We start from the raw sequence: 19,461 nt of genomic DNA, 5'->3' as shown, positions 1-19,461 counted from the left end.
GCTAACATAACATTACAACATTATAGCATTCACCAAAAACTTAAATGAGAAATTAGGAAGAGTAATTGAGTTCGAGTTCTTTGTTGCTCAGACTCGATAAAATGAGAGCTATATTTGTGTGGACAGGGAAAATGTGTTGGATTGTCGGATTCTTATAATTAAGTGAGAAAAGAAAAAGAAAAAGAAGATGGAAAAGAAAGAAACAGCCAAACAAAATCAAATGAAAATCGAGAAAATAAAGTTAAATGTCTCAAAAACAAGTAGAATGCCTTTTCTTTTCAACGTTAATTTCATGTGAATTACTATTCCTTCAACTTGGTTTGTCTTTTGCAATCATTACAATATTTGATTATAATTTACTCTTAAGGTGATAATCAAGTTTATTGTAGATTAATCATTAATCTCTAGTATAAGAGCCGAGTTGCTACTACTCACTCTCCATCAACTTTCCTCCAAATATAGCACTTCTTAATGTTTGTTCTGAGAAACTACCTCTCTTCTTTTGTTTTCAGTTTGCTTAGAGGTGTGTTAATTGGCCAGCCTTTCTGCGACAAAAAAGAATCTTGAAAATCTTCAAGTACCAAGTAAATCCCATCGATTTCTTCAACTTAGCTCCTAAGTTCCAATGGTTAGATTCGATAATGAGACATCCTCCTCTTCCTCCTCCTCCTCCTCATCGGCATCATCATCGTTGGAATCATCTTCTTCAGTTTCTCGAGGGAAATATGATGTTTTCTTGAGTTTCAGAGGTGAGGATACCCGCAGGAATTTCACGGATCATCTTTATGCTGCATTCAAAAGGAGAGGAATCATCACTTTTTGGGATGACGAAAAGCTCGAGACAGGTGAACCCATAGCACCTGAGCTCTTCAAAGCAATTCATGAGTCATGGTGCTCTGTAATCGTTTTGTCGGAAGGGTATTGTTTTTCGAGTTGGTGCCTAGAAGAGCTTTCCGAGATTATTCAACAGAAAAACGACAAGGGACATAAAGTCTTCCCCATTTTCTATTATGTGGATCCATCTGATTTGAGAAAACAAACCGGAAAAGTTCAAGAAGCTTTTCTTAAGCATGAAAATAATTTCCAGGACAACAAAGAGAAGACACAAAGGTGGCGATCTGCTTTAACTCAAGCAGCTAACATCAAAGGATGGCACTTGAGTAACAGGTAACTATCATATTCTTTCACTTCAATAATATCTTACCAGCATCAAGTTTGAAGTTTGAGGCATTAGCTAAGGATTGTGCCCTTAAAGTTTCACTAAGCTATTTCCTTTGCTTTGTATTTGAAGGCATGAATCAGAACTTATTGGAGAAATCATTAAAAAGGTATCAACAAAATTATGTCAAACATTTGCAAGTGCTCCTAATGACATGATTGGAATTGAGTCACGTTTGGAAGAGTTAAATTGCAAAATAGGCATAGGGGAGGAAGATGATAGTGTTCAGATTATAGGGATTTGTGGTATGGGCGGGTTAGGTAAAACAACTCTTGCGAGATTTGTTTATACCCAAATTTCAAGTCATTTTGAGGGCCAAAGCTTTCTGGCCGATGTTCGTGAAATTGCAGAGAAACATGGACTTGTTTGTTTGCAGAAACAACTTCTTTCCCAAATTTTTCCAGAGGAAAGTTTCAACTTTTTTAATGTTCATGATGGGAATGACATCATACGTCATATGTTATCTCATAAAAAGATTTTTGTTGTTGTTGATGATGTGGATAACATACAACACTTAAAATGTTTGATAGGCAAGCGAGCTTGGTTTGGTTTAGGAAGCAGGATCATCATAACAACAAGAGACGAGCATCTGCTGCAAATCTACGGAGTGGATGATGTGTATAATCCGACGAAATTGAATGCCAAGGAAGCACTTCGCCTTTTCAGTTTGAAAGCTTTCAAAAGTGAAACACCTGCAATGGAATTTTTTGAGCTTTCTAAACGTGTAGTGGAATATGCCAATGGCCTTCCGTTAGCTCTTGAAGTTTTTGGTTCTTTTCTGTCTGGCAGATCAGATGAAGTTCAATGGAGAAGTGCTATTGAAAGACTTAAAAAGGAGTCCAACAAAGAAATTCTAGACAGGCTTCAAATAAGCTTTGATGGGTTAGAACAGTCAGAGAAAGATATATTTTTAGATATTGCATGCTTCTTCAAAGGAGAAAACAAAGATATGGTAACCAAAATTCTTGATGGTTGTGGCTTTTTCCCGGATATTGGAATAGATGTTCTCATCAAGAAATCTCTTATAACAATTGATGAAGACAACAAATTGTCGATGCATGACTTGTTACAAGAGATGGGAAGGAAAATTGTTTACCAAGAATCTCCTAATGAACCTGGAAAACGCAGTAGATTGTGGGAGGAAAAGGATACTAATTATGTGCTAATAGAAAACACTGTAAGACTTCAGCACTATTAACTGTTACTCCACCCTTGAATATTTGTTGATTCATACGATACTAGGATGCAAGTCTACCTTTGAACTATTTTTGAACGTGCATTGCACTGTTAAGTCATTAAATTTACCATATTAATTAGTTGATTGCTCTGGTTTTCAGGCAACGGAAGCTGTTCAAGGTCTAGTCATCGATTCTATCAGGTGTAAATTCATACACCTATCTGTGTATATGTAGTTGATTACTCTGTATATTGTAAAGCTCATTCCACTTTTTCCTTTGGTGGTTATCAGGAAACAGAACACTTGGACTTTGAGTGCTGCTGCCTTTTTGACGATGAACAGGCTAAGACTGCTCAGAGTCTTCAATGTCCCAGATTCTCGTGATTTCAAATATCTTAGTAGCGAGTTAAGGCTTTTAGAATGGCATGGATATCCTTTCAAATCCTTCCCTTCAAGCTTCCAACTAGAGAACCTGGTTGCACTTCTTCTGCCTTTTAGCCGCATTGAAAAATTGTGGAAGCCAAAGATGGTAAGAGTTACTTTGTTTGATCAATAATTTTGACCAAGATAACATAAAACACAAAATACCAAAAAGAAAATGGCATTTCATCTTTGGTTTTCTTTTTCATTGTTTTCTTTTACAGCCTGTATATAATTTAAAATTGGTCGACCTCAAAGGCTCTAAAAACCTTGTGAAAACACCAGACTTCAGTATGGCCCCAAATCTTGAAAGTTTGATTCTGGAAGGTACTGGAATAGTAGATTTTGATCCTACCGTCAAGTTTCTAAGGAGGCTGAAGCTTTTGAATTTAAGAAACTGCAAGAGACTTAGGATTTTCCCATCCAAAATTGGGAATGGATCTCTAGAAACATTAATTCTTTCAGGTTGCTCAAATATAGAAAGGATTCCAGAGATTGTTGGGGAAATGGAATGTCTGAAAGAGCTTTGTTTGGATGGGACTGGTATTAAAGAACTTCCCTCTTCAATTGGACATCTCAGGCGTCTTATGTTGCTAAATTTGAAAGATTGCAGTAAGCTTGAGAGTCTCCCAAGCAGCATAGGTGGGTGTGAATTCCTTAAAACTCTTATTCTCTCAGGCTGCTCTAAACTTAAAAATTTTCCAGAGAGTTTGCAACAACTAGAATCTTTGGAAGAGCTTAACCTAAGTGAGACTGCCATAACGACACCACCATCCTTCATTTTTCATATGAAAATCTCAAGTTTCTTTCTTTACAAGGGTGCAAGGGACCACCATATAGAGTACGATCACATTGGCGTTTTATTTCTAGGCCCACACAAAGACTTAGTTCGAACTCTATGACCTTGAAGCTACCTGCTATTTTGTCTGGTTTGAGTTCTTTGAAGGAGCTGAATTTAGATGACTGCAACCTTTATGATGGGGCTATTCCTGATGACATTATCAGGTTGTCCTCATTAGAAAAACTAAGACTTTCTGATAACAATTTCAGGACCTTGCCTACAACCCTTGGTGGACTTTCCAAGCTTACTGATCTAGTACTGACTGACTGCAAAAGGCTTAAATCATTGCCCGAGCTACCAGCAAGCATAAAATTATGGTTAGACGGTTGTGGTTCATTGGAAGCAGTTGCAAATTCGACTACAACTTTCAATTCACGGGTTGATGGATATATTTGTGCTTTTAACTGCTTCAAATTGGCAGAGGGTAACGATGCAGTAACAATGCTGAAGACACATCTGAAGGTTAGTACCTTTATTCTTTTCTATTATTGCTCCCATTGATTTATGGTACTAGTTTCAGCAAATGTTCCTTTGTTTGCAGACAGCTGCAAATGCAAGAACAAAAAATTATGACATTTTCATACCAGGAAGTGAAATCTCAAAATGGTTTAGCAGTCAAACGGATGACTCTTCAAAATCTATAATAAAGATGCAATTGCCTCCCAATTTTCTGAATGATACACAGTTCTTAGGATTTGCTTTCTGCTGTCTTTTCTTCTCTGACTTCAATAATAAACCTTGGAGGGGGGAGCATATTTCCTGCAGAGTTGTTATCCATGGTAGAAATTACTCCCGACAAGTTGAAAGTTATTTCTTTCATTTAAAGGGGAACTCTACAAGGGTGACCGAGGATCACCTTTGGATACATTATATGCCTTGTGCCATAATAAATTTGTCTTCCTTGAGGAAATTTGCTACTCCACTTCAAATGGAGGTTGTAGTAAACATCTTTGGCATCAATTCCGTGGTGAAGAAATGTGGAGCTCGAATAGTGCATGAGAAAGATTTGGAAGAGATGGATCATACCATAAATGAGCATAGTGAGCCAACTTCTTCAAAATTTGATGATATCCATTCAAACGATGGATCAAACGAGAATAATATCGGCGCCCCCGTCAAAAGAAAATGGTTAAGCTTTCACTTATTTTCATTGTATTCCGCAAATCTTCAATCATTGATATATGCTATTGTCTCCTGTTTTATAAGGCTGATTTACTTCATATCTTCGTGCTTTGCTTCCAGGTTGAATGCGAAAGCAGGTGATCAGCGGAGGAAAACTCGATTTTGTAAATTTTGTCAATTAGATATTGTAAACCATCGACTACTCTCCTAGCTTTATATATTATTATCCATTTTCTTTCATATTGATAATATCTTTTCCGTACAAGTTGTGTTTCAATTTTTTTATAGGCGGAAAATACCATTGGTTAAAATCATTTAATTAGAAATTTTTTTATTATTTTTTAATAATGAAATGGATTACAAGTTATAATAGAAATTTTGAAGCATAGTCATTCAATCTTAGGATAACATTCTGACACGTGCGTTCAAGAAGAAATTGAAGCGCAATCATTTCCTTCTTTTGAGTAACCCTTGTATTCTAGAGAGAACATTTTCAGACCATTTGTGCCATAGTAAAGAAACTATATCATAAAGAAAGCTCCTTGGAATTGTCTTTTTCTTTTAGCATTATTCTACTTGGTTGTATTAGTAGTTAGTACATCCCAAAACATCTTAACTATCGCAATCAAACCATGTCCATATGTTTATAAAGTTCAAACATCTTAACTACAAGAGATGAAGCATGAAGATTTACTCTTGAAAGCGGCCTTTTGAAAGTTAATACATGATGATCTAAACATTTGCTTCCATAAAATACTAGCATCTAGAGGATGACCACTATACTGTATGGATTTTGGGTGAAATTGATATACTAGATTCCTTTTTTAAGTTTTTTTTAGGTATTTGGAGGATTATATCATGTATCCATATCCAAATGTGTCGTACACAATTATAACATACAGATAATTCATGAAAAATGAAGAGTCTAAGGTAATATAGATTGAGGGGTGCATAGAACTAGAATTCAATGTAAAAAACAGGAAAATTGAAATTAAAGTTCAATTAGCTGCCAACAAATTTTTATATTGCAAATAGAGATTTATCGTTTGAATCAAATTGTCAAATTAAGCCTATCATGTTCTTGAGAGGTTGGTCAATTTGCAAGCCGAGTTGTTATTTCTTAAAAAGGTTTTTATATAACAAGAGACTACTATATGGTTGTGCTTAGTAGCTTTCAATTGCTCTGGAAAGTTGGCTCTATACTTCATCAAACATAATGAAAATTTTAATTAATAAAATATTTTCATAATATAAAGAATATTTAGTATAAATTTAAACTTAAAATTAAAATAATAAAAGCTTTAGTTTTTATATATATATATATATATATATATATATATATATATATATATATATATATAAACTCTTCAAAATAATTGATTTTCCTCCCCTTGGAAGAAAACAAGTTACATGGTTAGATAAAATTTACCAACTAAAATTAATTTATTGTTAACTTATGTACTAAGACGTGTTGGAAAAATTAAGGGTAAAGTATAAAATAGTCACTAAATTGTTAACTTCATTTTATTTTGGTCACTAATCAATTAATTTTTTCGATTTAGTCACTAAGGTTATTGAAATAAAATATTTTGATCACTCTCCAATTAATTGTCATTAGATGAGTCACGAAAGCTTATGTGGGCTTTTTTTAGTCTAATAACAAATTTAGCCCTCTAATATTTTGATATTATATCAATTTGATCCTAAATATAAATTATTCAACAAGTTTAGTCGTTAATATTTATAAAATTTGTCATTTTAATTCAAATTTTAAAAAATTCAATAAGTTTAACCTCAACATTTATAAAATTTATCAATTTAGTTCTAATTTTAAATTTAGCCCTAAATTTAGTATCAAATGATATAATTAAAACAATAATTCAAATAAATATTCAAGTTTCCAAAACATTTTGCTTATTTTAGTTCTTTTTAATTTTGCTTCACTTTTTTTTTTGTTATTGGTAAAATAAGAATAAACGAGATCTGATAAAAAAAATTTATGCAAAGAGAGAGAGAAAAGGCTCAGAAAATGTTTAAGAATGGATGAAAAATTTCATCCTCATTTTTACGAATCAAATTAACGAAATTTAAATTTCTATAATCATCACCGCCTCCTTTAATAATACATAAACTTAAATTGAAACATTGGCATCAATTTTCAAATCAATGAATGATATAGCAAATGAAGAAATTGCCTCCAAACAACTTCGTCTTTCACAATGGTTTTGGGGTAAAGTGCATTTGCAAAGATTTCCTCTTAGTTTTTTAGGATCAAATTGATAGTGTCGAAACCATTTTTTTAAAAAAGGGGTCGACTTATTTTTTAAAAAAACGAAAATGGAGTCGCCATCGATTTTTTCGAGGTGTAATCGGATCACCTAGTAATTTGGTCGTTTTAATAAAATATTTCCATTTACTAAAACGTTGATTTTTGGTCTACGAAATTCGAGAAAGCAAGTTTGGGAGTCGGTTACGTGCGAGGAAGGGTTAGCACCCTCATCACACCCAAAATTGGTACCTAATCGATTAATTAATGTCTAAATGTCGAAAATTAAAAATTTGAAATGATTTTTAAAATACGATCCTTTTTTTATCAATGTTCATTTTAAAAATGCTTGAATTTAATTGAAACGAGCTTCAAGGGCCCACCTGTCCCGAGATAACAAAATGCCACATCCCGTAAGTTAGGACGCGACATTTGAACCCTCGAGAACAAGTTTGCCTTTAAATTTTTTATCGAAACTTTATATATTTTGAAATCTAAAAGAATATTTGGCTATTTAGGTTTAACAAGAAAATCGAAACCCCGTAAGTTAGGGTACGATTTCTCGGATTTCCAAAACACGAAACATTGCCTTATTTCTTTGAAAATTTTCCTTTTGAATAATAACGAGTATAACACTCAACGATGTGCATTATTTTGTTTGAAATAAAGTGAAATGATCTACATTGGATAAATACATTACCTTTGAAATGACTTTAATGAAACGAGAATGAATGACGATATAGAACATGACATAATAATTTGCGAATAAATATTGCAATAATGAATCACAAAGACATGAAAATACGAATAAAGAATTATAAAACACAATGGCAATAATCATACAACACAAGTTATTTTTATTTCAACATTAAGAATCAAAGAAAAAGGAGTGAATGATATAAAGCGATTTAAAATAAACAATAAGACAATTTTAAAATGAATAATGTAAAAAAATTAAAATAAAATATAATTTTAAGTAAAGAGTATAAAAAATTTAAAATAATTGATATATATAAAACAATAAATATATGGAGCAAACTCAAAACCAAACAATTTATAAAACATTTTAAAATAACATAAAGAAATTTAACATAAATAATATGTAAAAAAATTTAAATATCTAACATATAAAATACATATATATATATATATATATATATATATATATATATATAAACAGTTTAATATGAGTTATATATAAAACCTTAAAATAAAAATAATAAAGAGGTTTACAAATAAATAATAAAAGAATTTAAAACAGTTAACATATATAAAACAATATAACTAAATAACATATAAAAATTCAAAATAAATAATATACATCAAATAGTTTAAAATAAATAACATATAAAAATATTTAAAATGAATAATATGTAAAACGGTTTAAAATAACTAATGCAAAAGACTTAAAATAAAAATATAAAATGACTTAAAATAATATACAATAAAACATTTTGAAATGAATACTATAAAAATTTAAAGTAAATAAAATATTTTAAAATAAATAATATATAAAATATTAAAATGAATAAATAAACAACAAATTAAAAAGAAGTTAAAGTCCAACAGATTAGGGACCAAATCAGAAAAGAAATGAAATTAAAAGTAAAAACCATAATAAAAAAACGAATTAAATAATAAAATAAAATGAAGGACAAAAAATCAAATGCGTAAAAATACACAGGGACTAAATAAGAAATTTAACCCCCTTTCCAGGACAGTGTCCTTTTTCAAAGCGTCAGTGGGTCAGGGACCCGATTGAAAACTAAATAAAATTAAAAGATAAAATTTATAAAAAACGAAAATAGCAAAAAGGACCTAACTGAAAAGCGCCATAAAAGCGGGGGGATCAGGGTTGCAAATAACCCATTAAGCAAAAACAAGCGGATCCCCCCTAGTGTGGGTCGGGTCGCATGGGTCAGAGGCCTAAAACGACATCGTTTTGGCCTCTGCACCCCATCACCAAAACGGCGCCGTTTTGTTCTTTTTACTTAAGTCAAAAAAAATTTAAAAAAATCTTATTTTATTAGGGTTTTTGAAAAAAAAATTCAAAGGACCACCCCACTTTTTATTCTCTCTCAACCTTCTCTTTGGCCGATCCTTAGCTTCGTTGGTGGTCCTCCGTACTCCACAGTGGCTAGTGGCCGACGTCTTGCTAAATGGGTTTTTTAACCCTCGTTTTCTTTACAAATCTGAAGGCCAAGCCTTCTCAAACCAAAAGCCAAAAGACAAAGACCCTAGCTCCCCTTTAAATCCAGCCCCGACAACAGAGAAAGGATCTCCGACGACGAGACTTCTGGGCGAGTCCAAGTAAGCCTTCCCTTTTTTATTTAAATAGATTTGTAAAAAAATAAAAATAAAAATAAAAAAATAAAAAGAAGCACGAAAAAAAACCAAGGAAAGATCAAAACTAACACCTTTTGGAACTTCTATTCTTTTTTTATTCTTAGTGTGCGTTCTTCCCCGAAAAAAATACAAAATGCCTATTGTAGTTTTTATAGGCCATTACAAACTATTTTTTTTTCTATTTTTGTTCTTTTCTATTTGTTTCTATTGCTTGTTGGCTTCTATTGTGTGTTCTTCTTGCTTTGCAGGTGTCAGACACGCGTAGAGGTGTCAGTGGTGTGCTGTAGCCAAAGGCAGGCCTAGGTGGCTGCTAAGAGCGGCAGCAACAAGGCCTGGTGGCTAGGGTTTTCTTTTTCTTTTTCTTTGGATGAAAGTGTTTAGTTTTGTGGGCTAGGGTTTAGGTCATCTGATTGGGCCTTGATAATTTGGGCTGGTGTGGTTTTAATTGTAATTTGGACTTTTAAAATTTTGGGACTTTTGATTTATTTATGTGTTTGGGTTTCCTGACGGGCTGGACAATTTGTGCCCGTACAGATAGAATATGCATACATTAAAATATTAAAGGACTAAATTTATTATGAGACCAATAAAAAGTTCACATCAAATTTTCATCACTCATTTAACGGCAACTAAAGGAGGAGTGACCAAAATATTAGACTTCGAAAGTTTAGTAATTAAATTGAAAAAATTAATAGTTCAGTGACCAAAATAGAACAAAAACAATAATTTAGTTACAATTTTTGTAGTTTAGTGAAGGATTAATAATAATTTTATCCATATACATGCAATAATAAAGTTAGTTACTTGTCCCAATGACAATGTATCTACCTTCAATGGAAAATGGGTATTTTTATTGTTAGGCTTATGTTTGTTCTTAGTGGAAATGATTTATATGGAGGTATAGTTTTAGATTATTTGAAGGAACACTTAAGAGATCTATATTGTCATGAATATCCTAAACAATTTCATAGGGAAAAGAAAGAATTTATCTTGAAGAAAATGTTAATTTTAATGTTTAAAATATTGTTAATATTATTTTATTTTAACTAGATTTGTTGTTATCTTTTAATGACCAATCATAGTCCTTGTAGCAGATTTTGGATATTTTAGGTGTAACGCCCCAATTTTCGGGAATCCTATGAATGTTGGCATAGGTTTAATTATGTTAGTGGGCCTCTAAAAAGCTCAAGCTTAAGATAGAACCCGGTAATTTTAGTTAATTTTTGTTCCATAAGAAAAAGGGAGTGAAATTATGAAATAGGACTTATGTGAAAATGTTTGAAAATGCTATAGGCTAAATTGAAGTGGTCAAATAAATAGGAGTGCAAAATAGGAGGATTTGCATGACAAACCTCCCATTTTACATGAAGTGGCTAGCCATCATGTTGTTGTAGACAATATGAGTACTTGATATCCATAATTTATGGTACAAATTGATACAAATTGATAATGGGTTAGGTAAATGTTCCATGATAATGGATTAGGTAAATATTCCATGATAATGGGTTAGGTAAATGTTTCATGATAATGATTTAGATAAATGTTTCATGATAAGAATTTCATGTCTTTTGTATTAAAGAATTAAATGGATGAAATATGAAGTTTTATTAAAAGAAAAAGGGGTGAAAAGAACAAAGTTTTGTCCATCTTTGTTCATCATAGCTGAAAGTTAGAGAAGAGAAAAGAGAGGAGAAAGCTCTTGAGTATTTGGTCATTAGGAGGAGGAAAATTGAAGGTAAGTTCTTGGTACCTTGCTTCTATTTTGAGGTTCATGAGTTCTTCTTGATTCTACCTTAACTCTTGAAGTATATTTTGATTTTTAGTTGTGTTGTGAGCATTTGGTCATGAATTAAAATGAAGGAAATGGTTGTTGTTTCATGTTCTTTTGATGAAAAATGGAAGATATGTGAAGTTGAGCCAAACAAATGAGCATGCATGTGCCTTAGATGTTAAAGGAAAAATCAGCTAACATGTTGTGCTTTAAAATGATGAAATGGAGATTATACTTAAGTAAAATCATAGATATGTGATGATTGATTGGTGATATACATGTTTAAATAACATGCATGCAAGTTAGGTGTGAAAGAGTGATTTGGTAATAAATCTACTTGGGACAGCAGCAGTAACGTGACTTTGGAAAATCACCATAAATTGTGGGAGATGAATTAGAAGCTGAATAAATTATGTAATTAAATCTTATTGAGTCTAGTTTCTAATGAAATAAACAAGAACATATTTTGAATTCTGTACAATGAGAAATTTGATTCGTAATGAAGAGTGGTCAGATTAGTCAAACAGTGAAACATGCGAAGCTTTGAGAAAAATCTGGTATTGATTGGCCAAACCAAAAATTCTGAAAATTTTATGGATATAAGATATATGAGTCTATTTTCAGGGAAAATTAACGGAACTTGATTTGGAGTTTCGTAGCTCCAGTTATAAATGATTTAGTGACTGTTGCTCAGGAAGACAGCTTGCAGTGAAATTATGATTATGTGGTAAACATTGACAAAAATTTGTTAATGAGTTGCTTATTGATTTCTTATAAGCTTACTATGATCTGTAGGTGTGGTTGGCCGAATATTGTAAGGGGTTAATATGTAGTTTGTAATTGAATAGTTAGATTAACGTGTTAGTAATCCAATTGTAGGCGGTTCGTGTGTGGATCTCGTCAGCATATCGTCGCAAACAGGTGTGTAATTAACACCCTCTTTCTTAGTCTGGATCGGCAAAAGTCGAAAAGCCGAAATGCCGAAAATCGGTATTTCGTAGATTTGCGAGTGTGCGAATGCTCGTGAGGTAAATCGATTAATGTTTTTGGTAAGCTGAAAAATTTGGACTGCAAAGTGCATGATTTACGTGCCTCGATATTTTTGGGCTTAATGGGCCAAAATTGGAATGATGGGCCAACGGCCCAATTCAAGAAGAACCCTCGCACGTGATTCGTTAGTACATGAAAAGTAGGAATATGCATGAAAACCCTAAAAATAGCTAAATTACTATAATACCCTATGTATTTAAAATTACTGTTATACCCCTAGGAGATAAATTACTGAAATACCTCTAGGGTTAAATTGACCTAAATGCATGTTTGATCGTTGTTATTTATCGCATGCCATGTTGTTATTATCGATGCATGGGATTGGGATATTGACGAGGAAGTACTGAAAGTGGCTTGTCCACGTCTTGGAGGCTTTGCCTCAATTTATCGTTAATCGAGCTGCAAAGGCAAGAATCGTGGAGTGTTAATGGGTGGGTTGAGCTATTCCCACATGGAGTGTATGGTTGGTACGGTGGAGTGTAGTGGTTGGTGGGTTGAGTAGTCTCCCAAATGGGCTTGCATATGTTTACTGATGTTGCATGTATTTTGAAATGGGCCTATGGGCCATCTTGTTATCTGAATAAGGGGCTAAGGCCCGGTTTATTGTAATCAAAAGGGCTCGCCCAAGATCATGTTACTGAATGGGCTTAGGCCCAATGGGCTTGAGCTGACTTGGGCTTTGAATGGGTTTTCCTTACACACCGAGTTTCCCCAAACTCACCCTTTTATTTTCATCCACGCAGAAATCCCCAACCATAGTGGGCTTGGAGCTCGAGGGAATTTGAGTGGCCACCCGCTCGAAAGTTTGATTTTCTTCCGTGAACTGGACATCCTTTTAATTACGTTTGAGGTTTTGGGCTTTTAAATGTAATAAGGCCGCTTATTTATTTTTGATGATTTTTAATATGTATTACTAAGATAGGTAATACTTATTTTAACTGTTGAAATTGGATAGCTTTAGGGCACGTTTTCAAAAACAACAGTTGATTTCAAAATAACACGACAACAAGCAAAGCTTCCGCAATGAAAGTATTTTCCAAAATTAATCACTTTTCCTAAAAAAGACTTAATCAAATCGGTTTCCTAGAAGTATCCATGACGTTAAGGTGTGGCAATGGCAGTATGCATGTCTAGGATTGGATCCGAAGGGAGCTTGGTACTTAAGCGGTCCGATGGACTCACCACCTCTTTTCCGGTTTCCTACCTGGTGCACAGCTTCCATTCACTTTAACCCTTAATGAATTAATCTTTTGAACATCAAGTACGATTTTCTGGACTTAGAATGGGATTTTTTTTTTTAATGTTTTTGATGTGGCATGCCGGATCCGGCTATAACTTCTGGGCCGGGTTTGGGGTGCTACATTAGGATAAGGATGATGACTAATATTTGAATAAAGATCGTGTTTTGGATAAGAATAATGACATGAACACAAATAATTGGTGCTTAGGATATAGTTTAGATAAAGTTTTCTACTATAAATATGTGTAACAACTTTAGTTTAAGCATTCAAGTAAGAAACAAACAAAAAACTATCTTTAATTAAATGTATTTATCTTTTTAGAATTTAAGTTAAATTAAACTATCTCCCTAGCACTATAAATAGGAGGAGAAGTGACTCTATTTTGGGGTGTTAATCTTTTTCTATAAGCACTCTCCCCCTGAAAGGCTAGGCTTTTGTTTTTTCATATTTTCTTTCAATAAAATTCCCTTTTCCCTTTTTATATTTATTTTCTTTTCCACCATTATCATGAGCCACTAAAACCTATCTAGCCGAAAGTTGTCAATATTCCCCAAAAAGGGTTCTTAAAGCCTAGAATCTGTACTTAGCCTTCTCGCCAAGTATTCATTGTTTCTCCGCACTACGGGCTGACGCTTTCGTTCATGGCCCTTAAGAAGTAAGCTTTTCAGCATATGCAAAGGCGGCCGCTTTGTATGTTTTGGAAGGATTGCACAGTCGGTTCGTTAACTTACTGCGTCAGAAGTTGGCGAGCCAAAGAGACAAAATGGTGTGGGATTCACCATTGAGAAGCGTTGATCTAGCATAGATTCTGGTTAGAGCCAGGTTCCCTAAAAATCATAAGTCTAATCTTTGGAGCTGGTGGTCGTAGGCATCCTCTTCTATTATAACTGGCTTACTTGAGTTGAGAAGGGTCATTTAAAAGCCGAGGACCGAACCCAAGGCGGAATGAGACAACTGGAGGCTGGAATCTGCCAATAAGAATTTTTTTTCCTTCAACTCTCTTTATTATTTTTATTATTTTCGTAATCACAATTTCAATCAACTTTAGATTCTATTTTTTTCATTTTTTTCCCAAATCAAATCTTTGATTCTGTTATTTTTATTTTTATCCTGTCACGCGGGTTTTCTTGGGCACGATTCTGCCCAAGATTTCGAGAAATAAGCATTCGTATAATCCGGTCCCTGAGGATTCGACCCTACTTCTCCTTTACTGTTATTTTTCATTATTTTATAGGAAATAGGATATTTTTGGTGCCTAGGGGCAATAAGAATCCTTTTGTGAAATAGGATATTTTCATTATTTTATTTCAATAAAATGTATTCTTTTTGAGTAAATAATGTTTCATTCTTTATATATTCTTTTGTTCTTTGGACTATTTTCTTTGCACATATGCTTTCATTCTTCATTCATGATCATACCATACAAATAATTATCCTTAGAATCATTTATTCTTTGGAATTTGCCTTTGTGCCTACAATAGGTCCCCAGATATCAATGACATGAGTAATGCTGTAACTGACTCCCTTTTGGGGTGAGATATGTATTTAAACGGATCTCAGGACTTTGAAGATGACAGAAATTGTGGCTTATGTCTTGATTTTTTAAGGACGATAGAACAAGATGAAAAATAGATCCTACTTTACAAAGGGTCAGTGAACATTATGAGTAAGAGGCAGAGATCGAAACCTGAGTCATCACAAAGACAAAATGAATCGTCATTGAATTACTCCAAGGATTCAAAGATGTTTTCACATGATCATGTCGAGATATATTTGAGATATTAAGATCTGTGGATGATACAAAATGTCTATACAGTGCCAGAAGGACACATGTTAAAGGTTTCATGGTAGCCACGCTAATCATGAGGTTCGGGTATTGTTGATCCACCATGGAAGGGGATTGCATTGGTTAAAGCCACATTCATTTCTTCACAGATTTTCTCTATATGGGGCAAGAATGTTATCAGGCCATTCTCATTGATTCATCTTGGCAGTTATTGATTATTTCACGAAAGGGGTGAAGGTCGCTTCATATGTCAATATTACAAGATCGATAGTAATCAAATTTCAAAAAAAAAAGGGTTGCTGACAAGTAATGTCAGAAAGAATCACTTTCAAATACAACTGCATAATGTCAAAAGTTTGCAGTCTGTTCAAAGATCAGACACTATATCACAGTGCAGTAAAGACATTCAAAAAGAAAAACAAAAGTTCAAAAAAAAAAAGGAAAAGCAAATAATAGAACAAAGGTCATAGTGAAAAATGACTGAGTCTTGTAAGGATTAGTATAAAGAAGTTATCATTTACCCTCTATGTTTATCGAACGTGGGCCGAAACCTTCACCGGGGTAACACATTGATTTATAGGACTGAAATAGTTTTTGAAAACAAGATTCCTTTTCTTCAAGTCTTGGCAGAATTAAAGTTGGATGAATCAGAATGGGTTCAATCTTGATATGACCAGTCAAATTTAAAAGATATCCGTCACAGTCAGATGATGCAGGTTTATGACAGAAAGGTTTATCCTCGAGAATTCCATTAGGGGAGTTTGATATTGAAGAAGATCCTTCTTATACAAAAGGACTTCAAAGGAAGAAATATGTCAATCTAAGAAGGACCTTATATAGTAAAAAAGGCCTGTTTTGGAGGAGCATTGATATTGACTAGCAGGGTTTGCCCAAATTGGAGCATTCAAAATGCAGTCAAAGAGTATTATACCTAAAATGGGAGAGGCCAAGGTGAAAACCCGCAAAGGACACTTTGAGACTTTTTTAAAAAAATCAAAATAAAAAAATAAATAAAAAGAAAAAATCAAAAAAAGAAGAAGAAATAATCAATTAAAGAAATTGAAAAAAGAAAGAAAATGAAAGGCCAGGGCGAAAACCCACAAAGGGCGCTTTGAGACCAAAAGGGATTTGAGTTGAAAACCCGAAAAGGGCGGCTCAAATTTGGATCAAAATTGGGCATACAATAGTCTTGCTATGCCTGAATTAACAATAAAAGAATAATGTTATGTCTTGGGGCATTGACAAAGTACTCCGGATCCCCTAAACACAGATTGAGCTCAGAATGGTCCTCAAGAAGTTGGTACGGAGAAGCTCAAGCTGCGATATCTTGGGCACCTAGCTTTCGATTTTTACCATTTTTTTTTGTTATCTTTGATTACCTTTTTCTTTTCAGGTTACATCCAATAAGTTTCTTTATTGGTTGCATTTGCTTATTTTTTTCGAAATATGTTCTCAATTAATTCCTTTCTTGTCCATGGTTATGATCTCTTTCAAGCATTTTGCATTGAAATAACAATTTTTGGGCTAATAATACTTTGATAAAGGGGGGTTTCGCATATTACTTTGGGAAGTTTTTAAATAATACAGGAACCTGAAACAGGACTATTGTTTAAAACTCACCAAGCTTAAGGGTTGGAAATATTTAAGCCCAAATTGAGATTATCTCCTTGGATTTTCTGTCAAAGATATTAATTGGTGTTATAATCCCGGTAAAGAATGAGCAATGGGATTGTTCTTGAAGAAGAAAATGGTATTCTGTATTCATGCAGATATCAGACATATACATCTGTTCATTATACCCAGGGAATGGTATAACAGATAAAATTGATTAAAGATCCTATACCTATGAGTTGTCACAAGATGAATAGAGGAAATCAAATAATTATTCCCCTGAAGTTGCAGTGGGAAGTTCAAAATTTATGTCCCAGAAGTCACAGTGTAAGGGACTCTGGAATTACGGCGCGGCAAGCTTGCTAAACAGAATGTGATTGTTTTTTTGGGTTTTCTATCAAGAACATCAGCCAAACAAGATGGCAGCATAATAAATCAGTTATAATGCTCTGGTGAACAATGAGCAATGATGCCTTAAGCATTTTTTACCAAGAAAAAGGAAAAAAAAAAGATCATTTTCATCTTTGCATTCATATATCATTCATAACACATCTAGTTAGGAGCAGTTGATTCATTTCGATCATAGCATCCTAATTATTTGACAACAGCATCACATCTAGTTAGGAGCATTTGATTCATTTCGACCTTAGCATCCTAATTATTTGACATTAGCATCACATCTAGTTAGGAGTATTTGAGTCATTTTGAGCATAACATCCTAATTATTTGGCATAAGCATGATACATGAAATCGAGTCTACAGGACAGGTCCAAGAGGACGGTGTAGTAACATCAGTGAAGTCAGATCTTATATTCCTGAAGTTGCAGCAGAATAGATCGAAGAATACAAACCTTATATCCCCAAAGTTACAGTGGAATAGGTTGATGTAATAGGTCTTATATCCCTGAAGTTGTAGTGGAGCATACCCAAGACAGCAAATCTTATCTCCATGTACCAACAATAGAGTAGATTTAAGCCCCAAACCTTATCTCCCTGCGGTTGCAGTGGGGCGGGCTCAATATACAAGTCTTATCTCCCTGAGGTTGCAATGGAGCAAGCTAAAGATTGAAGGCAAATCTTATCTCCATGTATCGGCAATGGAGAAGATTTAAGCCCTAAAGCCTTATCTCTTTGAGGTAGCAAGAGAGCAGGTTGAAGATTGAAGTCTTATCTTCCTGAGGTAGCAAGGAAGCAGACTGAAGACTGAAGATCTTATCTCCTTAAGCAGTAGCGGAACAGATCAAAGATGGCGAATCTTATCTTCCTGAGGTAGCAAGGAAGCAGGTTGAAGAATGAGTCTTATCTTCCTGAGGTAGCAAGGAAGCAGACTGAAAATTGAAGATTTTATATCTTTAAACAGTAGGGGAGCAGATCGAAGATGGTGAATCTTATCTCCATATATCGGCAATGGAGCTGATTTTACCACCGACCTTATCTCTCTGAGGTAGCAAGAGAGCAGGTTGAAGATTGAAGTCTTATCTTCCTAAGGTAGCAAGGAAGCAGACTGAAGATTGAAGATTGGAAAAGGCAAATCTTATCTCCATATATCGGCAATGGAGCAGATTTAAGCCCCAAGCCTTATCTCTCTGAGGTAGCAAGAAAACAGGTTGAAAATTGAAGTCTTATTTTCCTAAGGTAGCAAGGAAGCAGACTGAAGATTGAAGATTGAAATAGGCGAATCTTATCTCCATATACCGACAATGGAGCAAGTTTAAGCCTCAAGGCCTTATCTCTCTGAGGTAGCAAGAGAGTAGGTTGAAGATTGAGTCTTATCTTTCTGAGGTAGTAAGAAAGTAGACTGAAGATTAAAGGTCATATCTCCCTAAGCAGTAGTGGAGCAGATCGAAGATGGCGAATCTTATCTCTATGTACCGGCAATGGAGTAGATTTTAGCCACTAGCCTTATCTCTCTGAGGTAGCAAAAGAGCAGGTTGGCGATTTTGGTCTTATCTTCCTGAGGTAGCAAGGAAGCATACTGAAGATTGAAAATCTATTTCCCTAAAGCAGCTGCGGAGCAAATTGAGGATGACGGATCTTGTCTCTATGTATCGGTAATAGAGCAGATTTAAGTCACTAGTCCTATTTCCTTAAAGTTACAGTCAAAATTCAGCAAAACTGGGCAAAATTGACCCTATTTAAAGTTTTTGTTGTATTCTCATTACACGATAATGAGCAAAGAGGGGCAGCTGTAACAAGTTCATTTCACCCGGGCCCACATAAAAAACCAAAATCATAAATAAAACAAAAAATAATAAATTAATTGTTCTAAGTCTGTTCACAAATAAAAGCCCAAATTTATTAATAGTCCAAGTCCTTTAAATAAAGCCCAATTTCCAATCTAAATAAAATAAGCCCGATTGGCCCAGCACATTTGGAGTCTCTGGAAACCCTTGCACTGCAGCCTCAGCAACGGCTTCTTCATTGCTCCGTACGACATTAGAACCTGCGAGAAGGAAGAAAATAGCAATAATCTAATCCAGTAAATTGTATAGCTGGAAAAAGAAAATAATTTTGGATTTCTTTATTATTTCATTAGATTTGGCTATAAAAGCCAAATGAAAATACTGTAAAAGGGATCTTCTTTTCCTAGAAAGATACCCGCATATTGAAA

At 34.0% G+C, this 19,461-nt stretch overlaps 1 protein-coding gene and 1 non-coding gene across 2 annotated transcripts; one reads left to right on the top strand and one right to left on the bottom strand.

The window, feature by feature from the left end:
* Nucleotides 1-28: 28 nt before the first annotated feature.
* Nucleotides 29-4,082, top strand: LOC108481932 (disease resistance protein RUN1-like). Its single transcript, XM_017785024.2, has 5 exons — nt 29-1,167; nt 1,292-2,396; nt 2,557-2,597; nt 2,688-2,925; nt 3,041-4,082. Exons 1-5 carry the CDS (start codon nt 626-628, stop codon nt 3,716-3,718), a joined length of 2,604 nt encoding a protein of 867 aa, XP_017640513.2. The 5' UTR covers nt 29-625; the 3' UTR covers nt 3,719-4,082.
* A 2,717-nt stretch (nt 4,083-6,799) lies between these two features.
* On the bottom strand, nt 6,800-6,891 carry LOC128281769 (small nucleolar RNA U30). Its single transcript, XR_008272038.1, has one exon. It is a non-coding gene; the product is annotated as a small nucleolar RNA U30 (small nucleolar RNA).
* Between the last annotated feature and the right edge of the window lie 12,570 nt (nt 6,892-19,461).

This window comes from Gossypium arboreum, chromosome 1 (genome assembly GCF_025698485.1).
Source record: "Gossypium arboreum isolate Shixiya-1 chromosome 1, ASM2569848v2, whole genome shotgun sequence".
NCBI lineage: Eukaryota > Viridiplantae > Streptophyta > Magnoliopsida > Malvales > Malvaceae > Gossypium > Gossypium arboreum.
This window is presented reverse-complemented; position numbering and strand designations above follow the sequence as displayed.

Coding starts and splice junctions, on each gene's coding strand:
- LOC108481932 (XM_017785024.2), top strand. CDS start 626: ATGGTTAGATTCGATAATGAGACATCCTCCTCTTCCTCCTCCTCCTCC. Junction 2,397..2,556: donor ATGTGCTAATAGAAAACACT/GTAAGACTTCAG, acceptor TCTGGTTTTCAG/GCAACGGAAGCTGTTCAAGG. Junction 2,598..2,687: donor CTAGTCATCGATTCTATCAG/GTGTAAATTCAT, acceptor GGTGGTTATCAG/GAAACAGAACACTTGGACTT.